Here is a 25000-nt window from a genome sequence, read left to right as displayed (position 1 = left end):
AACATGTTTAAAAAAGAGAAATAAAGAGAAATATTGCAAGGGGCTGTAGCTTTCTGTGTAATTTACAGGTCACTGGATTATATGTCTGCTTGTATTTCATCTGGAATCAGAGGATGTTGCCTTCCTTGTGAAGCTTGATATATTTCACTAGTAACTGTGATTGAAAAGAACATCTGATGATCATTTGATACTACAGATGGAGGCTATCACTTGTGGGTTGATGCTTATTCAACGAAGGAAAATTCTGTGTCTTGCAAACAGCAGATGACCATCGCGTGAATACTGGTAAGAGGTCGAAGACACTATTTCTGTTTGTACTATTTCTGTTATGGTAATTCATGTGACTGTCCCAATTTTGTAATGTGGAGAAGCATTTTAAAGTTTATGTACATGTGTCCCTATTTTCGGATGAGTTGGATTTGGGAACACATTTCAGATATTGATAGCATCTAATTAAAATCGAATTGTAGATATTGTCAAGTTCAACAATACTTCATTATGCTTCATTTAGGTATTTAAACTTACTCAGAATCAACACAGCTTCATTGGCTTCAAGGTATAATGAAATAACGTATTTTTTTATTCTATATTTATGTGAGAAATATGTTCATATTACTATGATTCAAATCTCATCATGATACAAATGTTTTTAGTGTGGCCAACATGTCAAATTAAAAAGCAAGAAAACTCAGACTGTCTTGTGGAGAATAGGGTCAATGCTGTTTCAGTTCCCTACAATCAGAATCTATATGGAATCATTCTATTAATGACAAATCAAAACAAAAATGTCAACATTTTGATGTGTTTGACTTTATTTAAAAGTTATTTTCACTGTTGGTTTCATGTTTTTTTTAAATTAAGACAATGTAATGAAGTGTGTCTGCTGCCTCTGTACTGAACTTGTATGTCTGTCTGTCCAGACAGTGTTAAAAAGCAGGTCATCTGGCCCTTTCTGATACAGAGAATCATGCACATCACAGGAGCTGAAAGACTCATCCTCATTGGTGGTCTGCTGCAAGGTGGGTTGCTGTGGGAAAGGCTGGGTCTGATACACTGCTTTCTAGCATCTCCCATTGCACTTTACCATTTACATTTGATAGGTTACAGTGCCTTGCGAAAGTATTCGGCCCCCTTGAACTTTGCGACCTTTTGCCACATTTCAGGCTTCAAACATAAAGATATAAAACTGTATTTTTTTGTGAAGAATCAACAACAAGTGGGACACAATCATGAAGTGGAACGACATTTATTGGATATTTCAAACTTTTCTAACAAATCAAAAACTGAAAAATTGGGCTTGCAAAATTATTCAGCCCCCTTAAGTTAATACTTTGTAGCGCCACCTTTTGCTGCGATTACAGCTGTAAGTCGCTTGGGGTATGTCTCTATCAGTTTTGCACATCGAGAGACTGACATTTTTTCCCATTCCTCCTTGCAAAACAGCTTGAGCTCAGTGAGGTTGGATGGAGAGCATTTGTGAACAGCAGTTTTCAGTTCTTTCCACAGATTCTCGATTGGATTCAGGTCTGGACTTTGACTTGGCCATTCTAACACCTGGATATGTTTATTTTTGAACCATTCCATTGTAGATTTTGCTTTATTACAGGAAGTTGCTTTAATGTTACCCATTTTTTTTTAAATATTGAGATAAAAACGTTTGCACGGGGCCTTTAAAAGGATAGTTCATACAATCCATGTCTACTAGTATTGCTACATCCCCCCAAAATGCTAGCCAGATTATTCTGCACATCGCTAAATAACTAGCCAGCATATTTTTTGCGGTTTGTAAGAAAAAACAGCACCCTAGTGAAGTTGAAAATAACCTAACACCCAGTCTAATATTTTGCTGTGTGTATTTCAGGTGTTCTGTGCCTCGACTTTGCAGCTCTGATGCCTCAGAATATAAAGGCTCTGAGTGGATCTTGTGTGAACATTCCCTGCTCATTTACACTGCCATCTAGATTTGAGTCGTTCCTCACAACTTCATGTAAAGGAATATGGAAGAAAGGGTGGACAGGATTACAGGTGTTTGATTCTAGTCTCACAGGAACAGGCTTAAACACCATTCAAGGGAATCTAACTGGGAACATGCAGCAGAAGGAATGTACCACAATCCTGAATGACCTCACATCTTATCTCAATTACTACTTTTCATTCAGAATTGATTGTGACAATGCTCTGAGATATAATTTTCCAGAACTTGTCACAATTGATGTAAAAGGTAGAGTATCATTAGAATATGCTAGTTTTGTGTTGTGTGTGTTGTGTTCATTTTAAGTTGCAGGTTTGAACCCTGCTGTATTTAATGCACTGGTCATGTAATAAAAGTTTTTCTTTTTACTCCCTCAGAAAATCCATCCAATCCCACTCTAAGTCCAGCAACAGTAAATGTGATGGAGGGGACCTCAGTGAGTCTGATCTGCTCTGCTGCAGCCCCCTGTCCCTCACTCCCTCCAACTCTGACATGGACCCCCACACTGAGTGACAGTGTGGAGGATTTGCAGGTGACTCCGAATCGAGTCATAACTTCTCTCCTGAACTTTACCGCTTCACATGTCCACCACGGAGAGAAGATCTCCTGCACTGCGCTGTACAAACGACAAGCTGGCAAGAGTGATAAATCATCCAAAACTGATCTGACAGTCGCTGTTCTTTGTAAGTTGATTCATGCATGGTAAGTTTGATTCATGTATGGTAAGTTAATCATTTCTAGAGAATTTGACAACTTTCTGTGCACTCTCCCTCAGACTCTCCCAAGAACACCTCGGTGTCAGTCAGTCCCTCTGGTTCAGTGGTAGAGGGCAGCTATGTGACTCTGACTTGCAGCAGCAATGCTAACCCAGCAGTGTGGAGCTACAACTGGTACAGAGTTATTGGAGAGCAGGTTTCAACAGTGAGGGCAGGCAGAATGCTAACTGTCCAGGTACCAGCAGATTACAGTTATTTCCACTGTGAAGCCATCAATGACCATGGAACCAAGAACTCATCTGTCATTCAACTAAATGGAATGTGTATGTACACAATGAAACCAAATATGAACAATAGTTTCAACTATAGACAGTATCATAACACACACTAAATTGAATCTTGACATACAATATCTATTGTTTCTTTCCTCCAGACCCTCCCAAGAACACCTCAGTGTCAGTCAGTCCCTCTGGTTCAGTGGTAGAGGGCAGCTCTGTGACCCTGACCTGCAACAGCAATGCCAACCCTGCAGTGAAGAACTACACCTGGTACAAAATCAATGGGACTGAGGCTGTCCTTTTAGGATCTGGAGAGAGCTTCACCTTAGACAGTAAAGCAAGTGATAGCGGGGAGTACTGCTGTGAAGCACTGCATGTACTCGGTAAAGAAAAAGCCACAGTTGTTCAGCTGGATATTCAATGTAAGTTATATACATTATACTTTTGCAGTGGTATGGTCAGGGATGGAACTTAAAGATATTGGGCACTGGCCAGCCAGGATAGCACACTGCAATTTTTACTGGCCTGGGTCCAAAATAAATACGCAATTTTTGAAAAGACAAAATGTCACTAGCTGCTGGGCTAGTCAGGCACATTTTCTATTAGCCCGGTCTGAAAAGTACTAGCCACGGGTTAGCGGGCTAGCTTAATTTCTATCCCTGCGTATAATACAGTATATCGCCTAGTGTAGGAACAGAAACATAGAAACATCAAGATGCTGCTAACACTTTACCATATGGCTACATTAATTGGCATCAACTAATGTATCATTCAATGGTGTCAATGCATTTGTTAATCATTTACTAATGGTAAAGAAACACAACATATTTTAGTCATAATTTTGAAATGCTACATGTAGAGCCTTTCAGTTAATATACAGTTGAAGTCGGAAGTTAACATACACCTTAGCCAAATACATTTAAACTCAGTTTTTCACAATTCCTGACATTTGATCCTAGTAAAAATGTCCTGTCTTAGGTCAGTTAGGATCACCACTTTATTTTAAGAATGTGAAATGTCAGAATAATAGAGTAGAGAGAATCATTTATTTCAGCGTTTCTTTCTTTCTTCACATTCCCAGTGGGTCAGAAGTATACAGACACTCAATTAGTATTTTGTAGCATTGCCTTTAAATGGTTTAACTTGGGTAGCCTTTCACAAGCTTCCCACAATAAGTTGGGTGAATTTTGGCCCATTCCTCCTGACAGAGCTGGTGTAACTGAGTCAGGTTTGTAGGCCTCCTCGCTCACTTACGCTTTTTCAGTTCTGAGGTCAAGGCTATTGGGACACCTGTTGACAACTTCCGGTGAAATTGTAGGGCGCGCAATTCAAATAAATAATCATAAAAATGATGGATAGGAAACATTTAAGTACATAGAAGTGTCTTATATCGGTTAAAAGCTTAAATTCTGTCCTGTTTGTCACGACTTCCGCCGAAGTTGGCTCCCCTGCCTGTTCGGGTGGTGCTCGGCGGTCGTAGTCACCGTCCTACTAGCCACTGCCGATCCCATTTTAGTTTAATTAGCGTCCTTATATATAGTAGGTTGTCCCGCCTTTGTTTTGTGCGGGATGTTTTTGTGTTACTCTGTTGTATGGTGGTTTTCGTGTGTTTATTCTCCGGACTATTGTGGTCCTGTGTTTGGGCTGGTCAATTGTATGCGCCCTGTGTGTTGGCGTGACCGTTTTTGTGCGCCGGAGAATAAATTGACAATCTACTGAACCCTGCTCTCTGCGCCTGATTCCACCCACCACTCCTAGTAAATCGTGACACTGTTACTCAGGCCCAGAAGCTAGGATATGCATATAATTGGTAGTATTGGAAAGAAAACACTCTGAAGTTTCTAAAACTGTTAAAATAATGTCTGTGAGTATAACAGACCTGATATGGCAGGAAAAAACTCAAGGTAAATCCATCCGGAATAAAAAAATAATTGAGGTCACAGGCCTTTTCAATGCTAGCCTATTGGATATACAAAAAAATAGCTAACAGATTGCAGTTCCTATGGCATCCACTAGATGTCAACAGTCTTTAGACAGGGTTTCAGGCTTGTTTCTTGAAAAACTAACAAGTAGTTGTAGTTTATCAAAGGTGTTCTCATCAGGAAAGGTAGGATTTTGGTGCACGTGAATGAGGGCATGCTCTTCGTTATTTTCCTTTTCTATTGAACATCGTTCTTTCCGTCTGAAATATTATTGTTTATTTACATATTAGGGTACCTGAGGATTAATTAGAAACATTGCTAGACTTATTTGGACTAAGTCAAAGGAGTGGATTACTGAAATCAATGGCACCAACTAAACATACTTTTTTGGATATAAAGAAGGACTTTATCGAACAAAACGAACATTCATTGTGTGGCTGGGACCCTTGGGATTGCAAACAGAGGGAGATCTTCAAAGGTAAGTGATTTATTTCATCGCTATTTGTGATTTTTGTGAAGCCGGTGCAAGTTGAAAGAGTATTTTGATGTGGGGCGCTGTCCTCAGATAATCACATGGTATGCTTTCGATGTAAAGCCTTTTTGAAATCTGACAAAGCAGTTGGATTAACAAGAAGTTATGCTTTTAAAAGATGTAAGACAGTTGTATGTTCATGAATGTTTAATATTACAATTTTGTCCTTTGAATTTGGCACGCTCCAGCTTCACCGATGTTGTCGATTTTGATCCTGCTAGCGGGATCCGAGCCCTAAGAGTTTGTCCTAACCGACTTGCCAAAACTATAGTTTGTTAACAAAAACATTGTGGAGTGTTGAAAAACGAGTTTTAGGGGGCACTATTTTTATGTTTGGAAAAATAACGTTCCCAAAGTAAACGGCCTATTTCTCAGGACCAGATGCTAGAATATGCATATAATTGACATATTAGGATAGAAAACACTCTAAAGTTTCCCAAACTGTCAAAATATTGTCTGTGAGTATAACAGAACTGATATTGCAGGCGAAACCCTGAGAAAAATCAAACCAGGAAGTGGCTTCTATTTTGAAAACTCCATGTTCCATAGCCTCCCTTTTTTCCATTTAAAGGGATATCAACCAGATTCCTTTTCCTATCGCTTCCTCAAGGTGTCAACAGTCTTCAGACATAGTTTCAGGCTTTTATTTAGAAAAATGAGCCAGAAAGATAACATCACATCAGGCGGTCACATGAGTTTTGCTCGCGCAACAGAATTTGGACAGCTATTGTTTTTCCCTCTCCTACTGATAAAGACATTTGCGGTTGATATATTATCGATGATATATTTTTAAAACAACCTGAGGATTGATTATAAAAAATGTTTGACATGTTTCTGTGGACATTACAGATATTATTTGGAATTTTCGTATGCGTTGTCGTGACTGCTCTTTCCTGAGGATTTCTGAACATAACGCGTCAAACAAACGGAGGTATTTTGGATATAAAAATAATCTTTATGGAACAAAAGGAACATTTGTTGTGTAACTGGGAGTGAGTGAAAACATCCGAAGATCATCAAAGGTAAACAATTCATTTGATTGCTTTTCTGATTTTCGTGACCAAGCCACCTGATGCTAAGTGTACTTAATGATTTGTCATGAGATCGATAAACTTACAGAAACGCTTGGATTGCTTTCGCTGTAAAGCGTCATTTTAAAATCTGAGACGACAGGTGGATTAACAAAAGGCTAAGCTGTGTTTTGCAATATTGCACTTGTGATTTCATGAATATAAATATTTTAGGTAATATTATTTGACTGTGGCACTATACTATTCAGCGGTCGCTGATGACAAGTATCCTGCTTAATAAGGGATGGGTAGCGTCAAGAAGTTAATGACTCCAACCTAAGTGTATGTAAACTTCCGACTTCAACTGTAGTTGATGCTAATCCCATAACCTTATTGTAAAGTGTTACCAAGATGCTTTAAAACACTCTATTTATGACTGGTTGAATATCACTCTGTTGAGGCACACATCCAGCTGCTGTGACTGGCCAATGTCTGGGTCATGGTCAGTGCCCAGACTGTCTGGTCCAATGACAGTGAGCCATTGTCCTGTTGCGTGACGACCATGAAAAATCTTTACTGTGTGTGTGTCAATGCCCTCCATCACTGAAGCCTGTTGTAGAGTTTGTATGGCAGTGTGAATATGTTTATGCGTGGCTGTTTTCTATGTATTGCCATTGGCCATTCCTAGTCAAGATTTCTACATATCAACCCCCTGCCCCCCGCTCCAGGTGCAGATTGTGTTTTATCTCAACTGAAGGGTTTCCAAAGACAAACCTAGAAAGAAAGATTATTATGGCCCAAATCCAGCCCCCATTTGTAATCCGCCTACATGTTTATGTGGCCTAGTAAACACTTGGAATTACGGTCCAGAAGTGTACCAGGTTTAATTGCCGTAACTAAGCCAGATCATTACCATGGAAAAGCTAAACCTAGTTTATCAAGGTGGATGCGGCCCGCTTATGGTGTAATTCAAAGTGGTAACTGGGCCAAATCTACATGCCGGCCCAGGTTTGGCCCTTATTGTGGAAAGGATCTGGCTTAGGTATGGCAACTGAATCTGGCTCACAGCTGGCTTATTTGTATAGAGTTATAGATATGTAGCATGGGACGTATATGGATAGGCAGACTTCTTAACAGTGGTGCTAGTGCATAATGCTCAATCATTTTTTTATGATAACACAGCACTGTTTTCTTCCAGATCCCCCCAAGAACACCTCATTGTCAGTCAGTCCCTCTAGCTCAGTAGCAGAGGGCAGCTCTGTGACTCTGACTTGCAGCAGCAATGCCAACCCAGCAGTGAAGAACTACACCTGGTACAGAGTTGAGGGAAGGGAGAAGGACATTGTCGGGTCTGAAGAGGACCTCAACATCTCCAGTGTGACCAGGCTTTCAAATGAACAGTACTACTGTGAGGCTCAGAATGTCCATGGACTGCAGACCTCTGAAGCCATCAGTATCGATGTGACATGTATGTACTGTATAGTATTTATTCTACTGATTTTGAATCACAATCACTCATTCATCTGAATGAACTATTAAGAATAATCGCTTCCTTCCTTTCTGTTCGCTGTAGTTGCTTCAGAGATCCTGAACACCTCTCACTGCATCAGGATTTCAGCTACATCTCAGATCAGATGTTTCTGTGATAGCTATGGGAACCCTGCTCCCACACTGGTGTGGCAACTGGCTGGAGAGTCTGTCAATCACTCCACTAACACCATCATCAGGGAGGAGCCAATGGGCCAAGCAGGCCTGAGGAGCTCCCTCACCATCCACCAATCACAGGAAGAGAAAATACAGAGTCTGGTCTGCCTCAGCTCCAACTTTGTTGATTTTGACAACTTCACATTTGACTTAACATCAATGAAAACATTGAAAGGTAGAGTTAGGAGACATTTGTCCTGCTCTACACCAGAATTAGTTCCTAACAATCCCCCGGTCCCACTAACCATTCAAGGGCTTTGAACTATAAGGTTCTATCTGTATTTTTGTCAAAATGTCATTATTGACATAGCCTTGCTCTGTTCAATGTTCTCTACGTATATAGTTTAAAAAAATACCCCTATTCATGTTGTTAAGTTCAAAAGAATACAAGATAAAAAATGGCTGACACAATTTAAACCAATGACAGTTCGGACCTTTAAAGCCAATTGTCTCAGAATCATCTTTTTGAAAAAAGAACCTTGTAGTCCCAAGCTCTCACATTGCCAAATAAGAAGGACTTTTAGTACAAAGAAGGAATTGTGGCGCTTGTTTTTACAACTCATTTGTTTGCTCTACGTTGTGATTGCACAGGTTTCCATCTTCCCTCTCTGTTGATCGGGGTTGGTGTGGGGGCAGGAGTGATGATGCTCCTATGCATCCCACTACTTCACTTCTGCAAGTAAGTGACTGACACAGGGTCTGGACTGGTATTTGACGCCATTATCTAAACCTCTGTTGTTTTGCTCTCAGGCATAGGAGAGCCAGGCAGTCACCAAGCAAAAGACAGAAGGACACAGCAGAGTTCATAGTGACGGATGAGGTAAGTAACTACACTGACATTCCGACATTGTATGTGCTTACAGTCTAACAATGTGGAAAGGTGTTGATATACATATCTCACAGAAGAGGGTGCATGAACAGCCTATCACATATCCTAGATGGCGCACACATTTCAGCACTGGTATTTTTGTTGCAGTGAAAGATTAGAGGTAGCTTGGCTGTGAAAATGCAAAAATCAACCGTGTGCATGAAGAGGAACTCAAGTCAGTTTAGGTTGCGGTGGCACATTACTGTAAACAAGTCTTTTGCAACCATATTGTCTGGATCTCATGTTAAACAACTAGCTAACAACTAGCCCTTTCCTATCCAGTGGTTGACTTGCTCATATGATTGTTTTGTAATTGTTTTGTGTGGACACCAGGAAGTTACAGCTAATAGGAGTCTACATAAAAAAACCTTGGCCAATAAACATATAAACCCCTCTAATGTGATGCTTACCCCTCAGACCCTCTTTCAGGAGGAGGACAATGTCTATGCCAATAAAGCCATGCTGGATGAGGCCCTCGGGCCCAACAGGACAGTGGACAGGGAAATCGACGACACAGACCTCCTCCACTACGCCAACTTGAACTTCTCCAAACTCCAGGCCAAGGTGGCCGAGCGGGGGGTGGGGGAGGGAGAGATCAGGGGAGTCGCCTCCAAAACGACAGAGTACGCAGTGATCCGCCTGCACTCCACAGGCAGTATCGAGGGAGGGGCTGAGAAGAAGGAGGCCATTCCTGCTCTGGAGCAGGGGGAGCACGCTGAGGACCATGGAGCTAAAGTCTTGGAAGAATCCCAGGCAGGGCACGAGAGTGATGAGGAAGAAGAAGTTGCAAAGGATTCTGCGCTGCCAGAGCTACAGGGTGTGACTAATTATGCCCTCAGTGTCCAGGAGTATACAGAGGCCCCACTGGGACAGTCTGAGCAGCACAACCCAGCAGAAACTGCAGTGGACGAGGTGACACTGCTTTCTGAGCCGAAAGATTCCTCTAATGGTGAAGAGGAGGAAACATATGGGAACATATGTCGTGGTCAGGTCATATCTGAAGCAAATTGTGGACAACCTGAGTTAGATAGGAGGAAGAGTAGGAGAGTGTAAAGGCATAGTAAGCTCATGTATAGAGGGAGTAAAGCTTAAATGCAGATAAGGTTGTGAAAAATCACCCATAATGCACTGCAGAGAAATCCTCGTCACCTTCCAAACTAGAACCACTATGTCCACCTTTTTAACCTTTTAACACCAGTTATTCTACAGTGTCTGTTCATCAGTTGGATTTTCATCTCTATATATACAATATATACAAAAGTCTGTGGACACCCCTTGAAATTAGTGGATTCGGCTATTTCGGCTTAAAATGAAATCCAATGAGGAAATACATTAGATTTTGTCCTGCTGATCTACACAACCAACTCCACATTTTCAAAGTGAAAGAACAATTCTATATATATTTTTCCAATTGAATAAAACAAAAAAACAAAGATGTCTTGATTGCGTATGTCTTCACACCCCAGAGGTAATACTTGGTGGAAGCACCTTGGGCCGCCATTATAGCTGTGAATCATTTTGAATAAGGTTCTACTAACTTTGCACAACATACCCATTGTTTTTTGTCCAAATAGCTCAATCTCAGTAAATTTGGTTTGGGAGTCATTGATGGACAGCAATATTCAAACATTGTCTCTAATTGTCAAGCAGATTTAAGTCAGCACAAGCCACAGTACTTGAAAATAGAGAGGGTTTCACTCTGTGTTGTGTAGTTCTGGATTTGGCCCGTGGTTTTTAAATTAGGCCAGAAAAAATGCATTTCCCGTGTTGTCTTGCAGTATTACTTAACAGCCTTTTTGCCAACAGAATGTTTGATTTGAAGTGGATTTTTTTTAACACAGGCTTCCTCCTTTTCACTTTTCTATAGAGGCTAATAATGTGGAGTGAATGCAATGTTGTTGATCCTCCTGTTTGTGGTGGAAACAATGTGTTATTGGTGTGCTTGACCTCGGCAGGGATTGGAGAGTTTGTCAGGATCATAATATGAAAGGAGCAAAGCCCAGATTAACAAAGCTCAGATTCAGTCTTCTGAATACCAAACACTGGGATAGAGTTGTATTTTTCACCGAGTCAATTGCACACATTTTAATCTCAAAGACACACCAGAACGGCTTTCCAATAGCTGTTGACTGCTTCTGAATGGTCCAGTGTGGTTCAGTCCTGACTTAAATCTGCATGAAAATTTGAGACAATGGCCTGGACTCAATCCGTATCGCTGTAGTCAAATCCAATGAAAATCAAATCAAGAAGCTGATTTTCAAGGTTTGAATTTTGCTGTCCATCAATGACTCCCAAACAAATTTACTGGGCTTGAGCAATTTGGACAAAAACAATGTGTATATGTTGCCCTATGAGATGGTCAAAGGTGCTTCCACCAAGTATTTACTCTGGGGTGTGAAGACATACTGTACATAATTAAGACAGCTCCGTTATTTTTATTTTATTTATTAATTTGGAAAATGTTCTGTATTTTTTTTTCTTTCACTTTTAAAATGTAGAATAAGTTATGTACATCAGTAGGAAAACAATCAAATGTCATACATTTTTTATTTACTTTTAAGGCAGTAAAATGTTAAGACTGTGCAGGGGGGGGGGGTTATACACTTTCACTAGGCACTGTGTATGTTTTTTTATTCTGACTTTTTAACGGTGTTTTTATAGATTAGTGTCGCTCCTTACATACATTTTCAATTAATTAAATGTTCATCTTGCAACAGTTAAGAGTGTAATATTTGTTTTTCAAAGTTTTGTTCCTCTTCTATGAATTTGTAACTTATTGTTGCACAGAAAATGTGTATTTATGAACTTACAAAATGTGTGTGATGGTTATGAATCACTTCAACATGTTGTATTATTGTTTTTATTGTCTTTTTTATTGAAAATGTATTTACAATGTTTAAAGCTGAATACAGGTGAATACAGGTTACAAGCAGTCAGTAATTTCAGCATGATTCAGTAACTATGTAAAGTCAGAAGTCAGTAATAATGCACATTGCAATGTTAAACAAATATGAAGACATGGTGTCAGTTGCATAGCATATACACAATAGCACATCCTGTAATATGGGAAATTTCTAAACAGTGAAGCATTTCTGTTTTGACAGCCTAGTAAGCACACATTGCATTGATGTACCACACGATGTTCAAACCCACTTTGAATGACGTCAATAAACTCTGTTTTCTGCCATTGTGGTCTTGACCGACTTGTAATTTCAAAGTACAGTTAAGGCAACTACCGGTTCTTGAATGTGTTTTTATTGCTAACAATCCAGATAAAGCACTAGTCAAAAGTTTGGACACACTCATTCAAGGTTTTTCTATATTTTTACTATTTTCTAAATTGTTGAACAATAGTGAAGACATCAAAGCGATGAAATAACACATATGGAATCATGTAGTAACCAAAAAAGTGTTGAACAAATGAAAATATATTTTATATTCTTCAAAGTATCCACCCTTTGCCTTGATGACAACTTTGTACACTCTTGGAATTCTCTCAACCAGCTTCATGAGGAATGCTTTTCCAACAGTCTTGAAGGAGTTCCCACATATGCTGAGCACTTGTTGGCTGCTTTTTCTTCACTCTGCAGTCCAACTCATCCCAAACCATCTCAATTCGGTTGAGGTCAGGTGATTGTGGAGGCCAAGTCATCTGATGCAGCACTCTATCACTCTCCTTCTTGGTCAAATAGTTCTTACACAGCCTGGAGGTGTGTTTCGGGTCATTGTCATGTTGAAAAACAAATGATAGTCCCACTAAGCGCAAACCAGATGGGATGGTGTATCGCTGCAGAATGCTGTGGTAGCCATGCTGGTTAAGCGTGCCTTGAATTCTAAATAAATCAGGGACAGTGTCACCAGCAAAGCACCCCTACACCATAACACCTCCTCCCCCATGCTTCACGGATTGGAACCACACATACGGAGATAATCGGTTCACCTACTCTGCGTCTCACAAAGACAGCAGTTGGAACCAAAAATCACAAAATCACATCAGACCAAAGGATAGATTTACACCGGTCTAATGTGCATTGCTTGTGTTTCTTGCCCAAGCAAGTCTCTTCTTCTTATTGGTGTCCTTTAGTAGTGGTTTCTTTGCAGCAATTCGACCATGAAGGCCTGATTCATGCAGTCTCCTCTGAACAGTTGATGATGAGATGTGTCTGTTACTTGAACTCTGTGAAGCATTTATTTGGGCTGTGGGGTGCAGTTAACTCTAATGAACGTATCCTCTGCAGCAGAGGTAACTCTGGGTCTTGCTTTCCTGTAGCGTGTCCTCATGAGAGCCAGTTTCATCATAGCGCATGATGGTTTTTGCGACTGCACTTGAGGAAACTTTCAAAGTTCTTGAAATGTTCCAGATTAAATTACCTTCATGTCTTAAAGTGATGATGGACTGTCGTTTCTTTTTGCTTATTTGAGCTGTTCTTGCCATAATATGGACTTGGTCTTTTACCAAATAGGGCTATGTTCTTTATACCCCCTTTACCTTGTCACAACCCAACTGATTGGCTCAAATGCATTAAGAAGGAAAGAAATTCCACAAATTAACTTAACAAGGCACACCTGTTAATTTAAATGCATTCCAGGTGACTATCTCATGAAACTGGTTGAGAGAATGCCAAGAGTGTGCAAAGCTGTCATCAAGGCAAAGGGTGGCTACTTTGAATAATCTCAAATATAACATACATTTTTATTTGTTTAACACTTTTTTGGTTATTACATGATTCCATGTGTTATTTCATAATTTGGATGTTTTCACTATTATTCTACAATGTAGAAAATAGTAAAAATAATGAAAAACCCTGAAATGAGTAGGTGTGTCCAAACTTTTGACTGGTACTGTAGGTGTGATACAACTATTTACAAACAAACCTTAATACTTTTTTTGGACTATGAATGAAACTTCCTCTTATATTTTAACATCAGAGTACTGGGTTATGGTAGTCTTCTTCATCTGAGCTGCTGCTGTGGCCTGCCCTATGGTGGCAAGGGACAGAACTACAGACTGTCTGGTGTCCTGGCTTTGCTCTGAACATGACCTCAGAGTAGCTGATCTCCACGTCATCCTCACTGCTCGCTGTCTCCGTGTCCATGTTTGGCTCGATGGTGGGCTTCGAAGCACACACTTCCTTAATGTTCTCGTAGTCATTGCACTTATTAGTCTGAATATAGAAAGAGATTCATACAAATTAAGCAGCTCGAATGTTGCTATTTTGTAAATCTGGAGAATATTTGTCGTCTTGGGCAGTCATATTTTTTTTCAAAATTATTCTTATCAAATATCTTAACGCTGTATGAGTTCATTTGCCTTTTCCAAACTATCAAGTGCTAACATCAAGGTCCAGTAAAACACATTAAGTCATTTTCCCATTGTGGTTCATCTTACGTCATTTACAGGATCTCTGTGTACTCTTACCTCAATATCCTGTTTCAGTAACAGTGGAGTTTTGTAACTTCAAAGTTTCCATTCGCAATGTTTAGTTTAACTTTATATTCAGTTCATGTGGTTACAGAGTAACTATACAAATAATTCAATTGAAGCAGAATTTGACTAGCTTCCTTTAAATTCACTCATTATTATATGCAGGCCTATCTTAGCTGCAGTTACAGTGTAAAGCTGAAAAATGACATTCGGGTGATCAATGACGTTACAGTGTAACTTCATGGCATAAGGGCCCATGTGTGATGTTGCCCATTGTTTTGGTTTACACATTTGTTATTACGGTTGACTGACCTTTTCCTTCAGCTTTGGCTTGCCAACCTTAGCATAGACGTCATCCTCTCTCGCTTGGTCTCTAGGACCCAAGCTACCCCTGGAAGACAAGTTGTGTCATTGTAAGCGTTTGACTCATATCTGTTGTCTCATCAGGTTATTTCCCTATGTACGTTTTGGTCGACTACTAGAGTCATTTTCACATGAGTAGTTTCAATACATTACTACATTATGGTAGGGTAATATCAATTTATGATGTATTTGAGGTCATTTGTATGTTTTCCCACATCATATGCATTCACCTTTTGGAATGACTGAAGAATGCTCTCTACTGTACTGTAGTACGGTGTTGATTTTAGGACAGCCTCAGCCTCAAAGGGTTAGGCTTGAGCCTGGGGGTGCCCTAAAATGGACACCGCACTGCAAATGTGAAGTGATTTGTTTTTTATTATTATAATTGATATCCAATTGGTAGTTACAGTCTTGTCCAATTGCTGCAACTACCATACGGACTCGGGAGAGGTGAAGATTGAGAGCCATGCATCCTCCAAGCCGCACTGCTTCTTGACACACTGCTCGCTTAACCCGGAAGTTACAAGGAGTCGCTAGAGCACGATGGGACAAGGACATCCCCGGCCGGCCAAACCCTGCCCTAACCCGGACAATGCTGGGCCAATTGTGCGCCATCTCATGGGTCTCACAGTCACAGCCCGGGATCGAACCCGGGTCTATAGTGACGCCTCTAGCACTGCGATGCAGTGCCTTAGACCGCTGCCCTACTCAGGAGGCCAATGTGATGGGTTTTAATTTGAACCTATCCTGGTTTCATCTGCCTTCCCCACATTCTCAGAAAAATGTTCAATCTTACATCTCCTGGCCCCTGAATTGCAGCGAAGCATAGTTGACTTCAGGTTCCTGCGTGTGTCCAGTGTGTTCATCTTTGTTTCTGATTGGATGGCTTGGTGAAAGACCCTGAATAAATGAGATGGAATGCATTAAAGAGAATGTCAAGAATTGAAATAGTTAGTTCATCCCTTCATTACTGTACAATGTATATGCTACTTATTTGTTTATATTTAACTAGGCAAGTTAGTTAAGAACAAATTCTTATATACAATGACAGCCTAGGAACAGTGGATTAACTGCTTTGCTCAAAGTCAGAACAACAGATTGTTACCTTGTCAGCTTGGGGTTTTGATCTAGCAACCTTTCGCTACTGGTTCCAACGCTCAAACCACTAGGCTACCTGCCACTACGCTCAGGCATTTTTGACGTACTGAATGATTGTAATAGTCATTGATTGAGTAAACTGTAGAGTTACAGTATATACAGCATATAAAGGCCTCTCTCCTCCATATTTCATCCCTTCAACAACACTGTTCGATTTCTCTCACCTGCTTTCCACCTGGTAACTTCAGAACACTGTATGCAGTGTATATGTCAGAGGTGGACCTTTAAAGAAGAAAAAAAAACAATTGAATCACTCTGCCAAGACTGACAAGTAGACACGTCTATATCGTCCTTTAGATGTTCAAACTGAGACAGAAAGTAGTGGTGATCCACAGTAACTAGTATAATGGAATCCCATTGTATGTGAGGGAGGCCTGCTAAATGGTCTCATTGAGACTTGCGTATGTCTGCCCATCCAGACGTGTGTGTGTCTCTGTGTGCACGTGTACATACAAACGTGGGTGCTTATGTGTGTTTGTCTACAGTGTGATCTTGTCTGTGTGAGACCATGTCTGATGCTCTTACGTGCTGTCTGGACCTGACGTCCTGCTGGGATGGGGATGCTCCGGTTGGGGCAGGGGCTCTGGGTGGTACAGCTGATCTCTGCTGCTCCCCGGGGGGTCTGATGCCGCTGCACCCCCTTCACTCACCAGGTTCTCACTTGTGCCATTACGCCAGCCCTGACGGTGACACACACACACACACACACGTACAATTAACTAGGGATTTTCACAAAATGAACTACAGAATAAATAGAAGAGAATAATGCAGTATTTGTGGAATGTTACAGTACCAGAAAACCAAAGTGAACACAACAAGGCAGTTTATGTGATGTCCCCTGATGGATCGATTTGATTCTCTTGTGTCTGAAAAACGCAAAACAAAAAGTCGATATTTCACACAAACGGTGTTGTGGTGAGTTTCCAGTCATTACTAACTGTAGTCAATACGTATGGTTAGAAATATATGTGTTTTATAAATAAGAGGAGTGAAGTGAGTAAGTGTTGACAGAGGACTCACCTGTAGACCAGAAAGATGAGTAAAAGAACAAGCGGAACACAGCAGAAAGGAAGGACGAGAGAGAGGACATGGAAGACACTTCCTGCGATGAGAGAACAGAGGGAGGAGTAACGATAAAGAGAAATGGATCAATATTGGACCATTCAGACTCTGGCTACAGTCTTTGGCATTTTGTGTGGAACTGTGACTTTAAATGCCAATGTCACCTATGTGTTGTTACATACTGCCTTACTGTATGCATACAATACATTTAGCATCTTGAAGGATGGTTTTTAAGGCCTGTATCATCATTGATTCATACATTTAGGTAGCAGATCAGGGGGAGAATGAAATATGCAACACTCTTAGAAAGAAGGGTGCTATCTAGAACCTTTAAGGGTTCTTCGGCTGTCCCCATAGGGGAACCCTTTGAAGAACCCTATTTGGTTCTAGGTAGAAACTTTTTCTACAGAGGGTTCTATCTGGAGCCAAAAAGGGTTCTCTCTTATGGGGATAGCTGAACACCTATTTTGGAACCCTTTTTTTCTAAGAGTGTAAGGCCTCAGATGAATATCAAAAGTGAGATAGAAATACTGAGGTAATAATGTTAGTCAGAATAAGTCACACTTCTGTTCTCTATTGATTTTCCAAAGTGGCTGTCAGTCACTATGCACTCACGGTTGAGAAACAGCGCGACTCTTCCAGATTCTTTCCCCCCAATGTCATTGGTGGCGACACAGTAGTACGTCCCGGGCTTGTCCGGGTGGACAGTGATGTTCTGGTGATTGATGATGAAATGCTCCCTTTCCTCGACCAGCCTGTACCACTTGTAGCTGTAGACAGGGGGGTAACTGTGACTGTGGCAGGTCAGTGCCACAGGGCTCCCCCCATCACTCTGCCACCTATTGGTCATGTTGTGAATGACCTTTGTGAGCTTTGGCGCATCTGTGATGGAAGATAATGGAAGAAAACAATTCTTATACATTTGAATAGAAATATGCATTTGCATTTTCCTTGTGTTGAATTGTCTTTAGTTATAGTATTAGAAGAACATAAATTCAAGCTCTACACAAATGACCACTTAAGTCTTTATTCCAGAAAGTTATAGAGGACCTGAACCCATTTGAAAGGATGACGCTGATCCCAAATGTAGATCTGAGAGGATTGCAGTAAGCAGTATGGTTCATCTTGGGGCGGCAGCGTAGCCTAGTGGTTAGAGCGTTGGACTAGTAACCGGAAGGTTGCAAGTTCAAACCCCCGAGCTGACATGGTACAAATCTGTCCTTCTGCCCCTGAACAGGCAGTTAACCCACTGTTCCTAGGCCGTCATTGAAAATAAGAATTTGTTCTTAACTGACTTGGCTAGTAAAATAAAGGTAAAATTAAATCTCCCTCCATCTTGCCCTCTGATAGGCCAGGTGGAATTAATATCTATTAATTCCTCTCAGATCTACATAGGGTGTATATCCTATGGGTAGTTGTCATAAAGTGGCGACAGAGATGTACTCACACTTGACTTTAACTTCAACCTGTTGCGATTTCCCAGTTCCTAAGGAGTTCTGGGCAGTGCACCTGTACAGTCCACTATGGGATGGGGTTGTGGACATCACCGTCAACTTCTGGACCAGCCCCACTACCCTGGTCTCTCCTGCGCTGATCTGGATCCAGGTGTATTTGGTGGCATGGGGGTTGGAACGAGCCGTGCAGGTAAGAACCAGCTGGCTGTTTTCAGTCAGGACCGTGTCAGGGTGAGCAGAGGCCATCACATTTTTGGGGCTGTCTGTAGGTGTCATAGCAGAGAAAGCATAATGGAAAATGTTTATCTTGGAAATCAAACATGTTTGACTATTTCATCATAATAATAATAGAAGGATGATGACGGTGACGACGGTGATGACGGTGATGACGGTGATGATGATGATGCATTGTACTCACATGTAATCTCCAGCTCCTCCTCTGTGCTGCTCCTCCCCTCAGAGTTCTGGGCTCGACAGGTATAAACCCCTCCTTGCAGGAATGTAACATTAAAAGAACCCCGGACAACATTGGTAGAATGTTGGAGGAACCCAAGAACTGGTTGAGGTTGCATTTGAAGAAGGGAGCTAGACATTGGTGAGACAGAGGGACGGGGAGTCCATGTCAGAGTGAGCTGAGAGTCTGGGAAACTCTGCACGGTGCAGTTGATACTAACCAGGTGGCCCTCCTGGGCCGTGCGCACCATAGAAAGCACTGGTTTGGTTGGGCCATCTGTAGAGAGGAGGAGAGCTTTGAAAAAAAAAAACTATTCAAATATTTAATTGTACCTATTCAAATGTTTGTCAGAGAGGACTGTAGATACAACATACACATTTCAAATATGAACACAAACATGAACACAGAGGCTGCCATGTGTAAAACGTCATCATGAAGAAGCTAACCAAAATATCTTCTATGACATCTATTCATCTATTAGCTGTTCTTTTTGAGAGGTGAAATGGGCTCAGCAGTGCTCAGATACCAAGTAAGAGGAGGCTATGATATGAGATCTGGATGCATTTATACAATAAGAACAGCTTTTACAGCTGTGATGAATAATACTCACATAGAACACGGAAGCATGACATGCTGCTGTTCTGTCCCGTGCCGATGTCATTGGTGGCCCTACAAATGTAACACCCCTCGTCTGTTACGCTCACCCTAACCAAGAGTAGGGTATGTTTGGGGCCTGTGATGGAGCTTAGTCTATGTGGTAATACTCCACTTTGGTGGTACCAGGTGTAGACACTGGGCGCAGGATGGGCCTCAGCCGCACAGGTGAGACATAGCTGAGAGCCTGCCTTCACCTGGTTGTCGTGGGAACCTCCGCTTTGGGTGATGTGAGTGTTTCTTGGAACATCTGCAAAAGATAACAGATATATATAGTATCAATCAAAGGTTTGGACACACCTACTCATTCAAAGGGTTTTCTTTATGTTTTACTATTTTCTAATAATGAAGACATCAAAACTATGAATTAGCACATATGGAATCATGTAGTAACCAAAAAAAGTATTACACAAATCAAAATATATTTTAGATTTTTCAAAGTAGCCACCCTTTGCCTTGATGACAGCTTTCACACTCTTGGCATTCTCTCAACCAGCTTCACCTGGTCTTGTAGGACTTCCCATGTATGGGCTCCCGAGTGGTGCTGCAGTCTAGGGCTCTGCATCTCAGTGCTAAAGGCGTCACTACAGACCCTGGTTTGATTCCAGGCTGTATCATAACTGGCTGTGATTGGGAGTCCTATATGGCGGCGCACAATTGGCCGAGCGTTGTTAAGGTATTCCCGGGGTAGGCCGTCATTGTAAATAAGAACTTGTTCTTAACTTACTTGCCTAGTTAAAATAAAAAAATACTGTTCACTTGTTGGCTGCTTTTCCTGCGGTCCAACTCATCCCAAACCATCTCAATTGGGTTGAGGTTGGGTGATTGTGGAGGCCAGGTCATTTGATGCATCACTCTTTCAAAAACAAACAATAGTCCCACGAAGCGCAAACCAGATGGGATGCCGTATCGCTGCAGAATGCTGTGCTAGCCATGCTGGTTAAGTGTGCCTTGAATTCTAAATAAATCACCGACAGTGTCACCAGCAAAGCACCCCCAAACCATCACACCTCCTACTCCATGCTTCATGGTGGGAACCACAGACCAAAGGACACATTTCCACCAGTCAAATGTCCATTGCTCGTGTTTCTTGTCCTTTAGTAGTGGTTTCTTTGCTGCAATTCAACGATGAAGGCCTGATTCACATGGTCTCATGCGGTCTCCTCTGAACAGTTGATGCTGAGATGTGTCTGGTACTTGAACTCTGTGAAGCATTTATTTGGGCTGCAAACTAATGAACTTATCCTCTGCAGCAGAGGTAACATCCTTTCCTGTGGCAGTCCTCATGAGAGCCAGTTTCATCATAGTGCTTGACGGTATTTGCGACTGCACTGGAAGAAACGTTCAAATTTCTTGAAATGTTCCGGATTGACTGATCTTCTCTTTGCTTATTTGAGCTGTTCTTGCCATAATATGGACTTGGTCTTTTACCAAATAGGGCTATGTTCTTTACAACCCCTACCTTGTCACAACACAACTGATTGGCTCAAACGCATTAAGAAGGAAAGAAATTCCACAAATTAGCATGTAACAAGGCACACCTGTTAATTAAAATGTATTCCAGGTGACTACCTCATGAAACAGGCTGTGAGAATGCCAAGAGTGAGCAAAGCTGTCATCAAGGCAAAGGGTGGCTCCTTTAAAGAATCTCAAATATAAAATATATTTTGATTTGTTTAACACTTTTGTGGTTATTACATGATTCCACATGTGCCATTTCATAGTTTTGATGTAGAAAATAGTGAAAACAAAAAAAAACGTTGAATAACTAGGTGTGTCCAAATTGTGACTGGTACTGTATATTAATTTATTCAGCACCGTGTATATTACTGAGTAGTTCCTGATATTGATATTGGATGGATGTAAGAATTTGACATTCAGCATACCATTTTAATTGATAATTGTTGTTCCCTGTACAGTGTTTGAACATGCTAAAACGGCAAAAGACGTACAGGAAACGGTTATCTGATATCCTGATGATGACCTTCTCCTGCCAACATCATTCCTCGCCTCACAGAAGTAACGTCCTCCGTCATCTGGCTGTACACTACTGAAGGTATACTCCTTTAAAACATTGGCTATTCTTTTGTTGTCTTTGAACCAAGACCATGAATGCGCTTCAGGGTTGCTTTTCGCCACGCAAGTTAATTTGATTTTGTCTCCTTCTTTGATTGTAGATCGATCCTTATTTGTTTCAATGTGCACTCCGACAGGAGCATCTGAAAGAGAAGAGTATTCCAATTGAATAAAATCTGTGTCGGCTGCCTTCATTGTCTATGTATTAAAAAGTCAATTCCACAATGTATATGAGCATGGATGTGAGATAGAGACGGCCTTAAACATTATTTAAAGGAATTCTTCCTCGATTTCATTTCCCTATGATACAAAATGTATATCTGGAGGACACAAATAAGGAATATCTCACATTTAACATTGATTGTAACAACGTTTGAGTCGTGGGTCCCATGTTGGTTTACAGCTTTGCAGTAGTAATTCCCGCTGTGTGTAGATGTGGTAGATCGGATCAACAATTCTGTTCCACTGAATTGGGTCTTTTGACTGTCTTTAAACCAGGAGTAAGTAGCATTTGGGTGCCCTCTGCTGGAACAAGTGAGGGTGACCGGCTGTCCTTCCTTTACAGTTGACAAATGTACAACTGCCTTTGTCTCCTTAGGGGCATCTTTTAAAGAGAAGACAAAAAAGTCAAGTGATCATAGAAATTGCTCAACTCTGAAAACAAGAAGCACAAAACATCAAATCAAATTAGTAGGGTGATTTCTTTGTAGTAAAAAAGGTTTGAAACAAAAAGAATGCAATGGTTATGATAAGGCTAATCAAGCACTTTACTCTATCTGTGTCGCTGAAGCGGTACAGATTGTGGGATATAAATTTAAAGGTAATTCCCGATTTGAGACGACATATGCAGCGTTTACCGTGAATGCAGCCTCCGCTAACACAGGAACATTGCCTTTAAATGTCAATCACGCTGTAACGCTGAACTTCCGTGATTCGATAAACACAGTTTGAACTAGAAAGTCAGTAACGAACTCACATTCAACCGTCAGCTTGATGCTCTTGCTCACACACTGGTCTTTGGTCCCCTGTGGTTGACAGGAGAGCACCCTCCCATCATCCTGCCAGCTAGCATTAAAGCTGACCGCACTGCTTGCACGGTTACCCTCGTAGGTGTGAACAGGCATTACGGTCTGACCAAGCCCTGTGAACTCTGGGTGTGATCCACATGCCCCTGATGTGAAGCATCGAAAGGTCACAGGCGCAGACTCTATAACTGTTGAATGGTTCAACTTCTGAACTCTAACCTGGCACGGGTCATCTACAGTGGCAAGACATCAGACAGAACACCATATTGTACATTACAACACTGTCAATCGAATAGCGGTGATTATTTGGATTATTATTGGAAATTGATATCCAGATGTATCTGTAAGGTGAACTTGCCTTCAACTGTAAGATTCAGACCTGCTTCAGTCATCCATTTGTCATTCTTTCCTATATATCTGAATGTGTAGATTCCACTGTCAGTCTTTTCCAGGTTGTTGATGAGTAGGCTGCAGTCGCTTTGTGTGACCTGTCCAAAATTCACAGAACCAATGTACTTTACTCTGTCTGCAAATTCAGGGGCAGGGGTTTGGGCCTTCGTGTTACTGATTACAATTGTGCCAGTGAAGTCCTTCATGATGTCATTCCACTTTGCATTTTTCATCCAAAACCATTGATCTTGTTCATGTTTCATCAAGCTGGTAACAGTGCATTTGATTGTAATGCAGGAACCTTCCTTTGCGGCCAAGTGCTCTCCAGTTATTTTGATGGGTGCTTCAAGATTGCAAACAGGAACTATGATGGACCAAGAGGAAAGCAAGATTAGAATAGTACAGTTTTTTTGTATGCAATTGTCACAAGTATATGGTACATTTTTACAACACTTAGTACAAAACTCAGGACCGATTTATCAAAAAGGTAATTCAAACCTCTAAGCACATTTTCAGTAGACTAAGTACAACACACAAAATCGTGCAGTCACTTTTTCACCAAACTTAATCAGCGTTTCATCTAGTTGAATGTTTCACATGTTCATAGAGAGTAATTGCTTTTCACAATGCAATGCTCACATTACTGTTGATATTCTCATTCTTGAGAATGAAATGAGTCTTCTCATTTGTTCAAATACATTTCACAATTACTTAATCCGACCGCTGTTAATTTATAATCCCTTAACCATTTGGTAAACCTATAGACTTTAACTTGGTTGGTCTAGGACAGATTTTGAGAACTACATAATGAAAATGTATGTTTGTAATGTATTAACATATAAAGTATGATACTTTAATGTACTATTATGATAATGACTATTCTGATTATATTCGTTGTAAGTAAAAAAAATATCAGATATTGACAAGATCAGAGATGTACTGTCACACCCTGAACATTTTCTCCTGTCCTCGTTATTGCCTCCACCCCCTCCAGGTGTCGCTTGTTTTCTCCAGTGTATTTATCCCTGTGTTTCCTGTCTCTCTGTGTCAGTGTATTTATCGCTGTGTTTCCGGTCTCTTGCTGCCACTGTGGATTGGGGTATTGAGAACCTTCGAGGCACAACGCTCCTAGCCTGGACCCGAAGGGGGCCTGACTAACCGGCTCTTTGTCCCTAATCCAGTCCGCTCCCGGGTCCTGGAATGGACTCATTCCTCCAGGCTGACCTGTCATCCAGGGTCCCATCGTACACTAGCCTTCCTTCGACAACGTTTCTGGTGGCCCACAATGGTCCCTGACGTCTCTGCCTTAGTCACCACATGCACTGTGTGTGCTCAAAACAAGACTCCACGGCAAGCTCCTTCTGGCTTACTGCAGCCACTACCGTTCCCTCCACGTCCTTGGTCTCATATATCTCTGTACTTTGTCACTGGGCTCCCTCCATCTGATGGCAACACTGTCATTCTGATGGAAGTCGACCAGTTCTCCAAGGCTGCCCATTTCATCCCTCTCCCCTAACTACCTTTTGCCAAGGAGAAGGCCCAGCTTATAGTGAGGCATGTCTTCCGGGTCCATGGACTCCCGGTAGACATGGTCTCCGAACGGTGTCCTCAGTTCTCGTCTCTGTTTGGGTCATCGGCCAGCCTGTCATCCAGATTCCATCCCCAAACTAATGGTGAATCGGAGCAAGCCAATCAAGACTTGGAGACCACCTTAAGGTGCCTGGTCTAGACCAACTCCACTACCTGGAGCCGCCAACTGGTCTGGGTGGAGTATGCCCGGAACACTCTTCCCAGTTCTTCCACGGGACTCTCCACAGGACTCTCTTTCGAGTGTTCCATGAGGTATCAGCCTCTACTCTTCCCTGAACAAGAGCAGGAGGTCAGCGTACCCTCGGCCCAGATGTTTGTCCGCCGCTGTCAACGTACCTGGAGAAGAG

General features: G+C 41.4%; 2 protein-coding genes across 6 annotated transcripts in view; one reads left to right on the top strand and one right to left on the bottom strand.

Annotated features, from left to right (window-relative positions):
* Positions 1–12190, top strand: part of LOC109909575 (myelin-associated glycoprotein) — a 12319-nt gene extending 129 nt beyond the window's left edge. Inside the window, exons 1-12 of one of the 2 annotated variants that reach the window (XM_020508601.2) lie at positions 1–285; positions 512–556; positions 921–1019; positions 1862–2221; positions 2350–2655; positions 2748–3011; positions 3122–3388; positions 7629–7898; positions 8004–8309; positions 8726–8813; positions 8885–8954; positions 9420–12190. The exon at positions 1–285 is cut by the window's left edge and continues 129 nt beyond it. In XM_020508601.2, coding sequence (XP_020364190.1) covers positions 968–1019; positions 1862–2221; positions 2350–2655; positions 2748–3011; positions 3122–3388; positions 7629–7898; positions 8004–8309; positions 8726–8813; positions 8885–8954; positions 9420–10055 — 2619 coding nt within the window. In that variant the 5' untranslated portion in view covers positions 1–285; positions 512–556; positions 921–967 and the 3' untranslated portion in view covers positions 10056–12190. The remainder of the gene's footprint in view (positions 286–511; positions 557–920; positions 1020–1861; positions 2222–2349; positions 2656–2747; positions 3012–3121; positions 3389–7628; positions 7899–8003; positions 8310–8725; positions 8814–8884; positions 8955–9419) is intronic. The other variant, XM_020508608.2, reaches the window with a different exon arrangement.
* A 1709-nt stretch (positions 12191–13899) lies between these two features.
* si:dkey-24p1.1 (B-cell receptor CD22) overlaps positions 13900–25000 on the bottom strand; it is a 25645-nt gene continuing 14544 nt past the window's right edge. For all 4 annotated transcript variants that reach the window (XM_020508568.2, XM_020508582.2, XM_020508576.2 and 1 more), the window contains 15 exons: positions 23032–23427; positions 22625–22906; positions 21998–22252; positions 21525–21791; positions 19529–19822; positions 18883–19194; positions 18458–18727; positions 17626–17892; positions 16969–17050; positions 16742–16814; positions 16474–16628; positions 16113–16170; positions 15587–15690; positions 14740–14818; positions 13900–14167 (listed from right to left, as the gene is read on the bottom strand). In XM_020508568.2, coding sequence (XP_020364157.1) covers positions 13928–14167; positions 14740–14818; positions 15587–15690; positions 16113–16170; positions 16474–16628; positions 16742–16814; positions 16969–17050; positions 17626–17892; positions 18458–18727; positions 18883–19194; positions 19529–19822; positions 21525–21791; positions 21998–22252; positions 22625–22906; positions 23032–23427 — 3134 coding nt within the window. In that variant the 3' untranslated portion in view covers positions 13900–13927. The remainder of the gene's footprint in view (positions 14168–14739; positions 14819–15586; positions 15691–16112; positions 16171–16473; positions 16629–16741; positions 16815–16968; positions 17051–17625; positions 17893–18457; positions 18728–18882; positions 19195–19528; positions 19823–21524; positions 21792–21997; positions 22253–22624; positions 22907–23031; positions 23428–25000) is intronic.

Source organism: Oncorhynchus kisutch, linkage group LG2 (assembly GCF_002021735.2).
Source record: "Oncorhynchus kisutch isolate 150728-3 linkage group LG2, Okis_V2, whole genome shotgun sequence".
NCBI lineage: Eukaryota > Metazoa > Chordata > Actinopteri > Salmoniformes > Salmonidae > Oncorhynchus > Oncorhynchus kisutch.
Note: the sequence above shows the minus strand (reverse complement) of the source record. Positions and strands in the feature narration are given on the sequence as shown.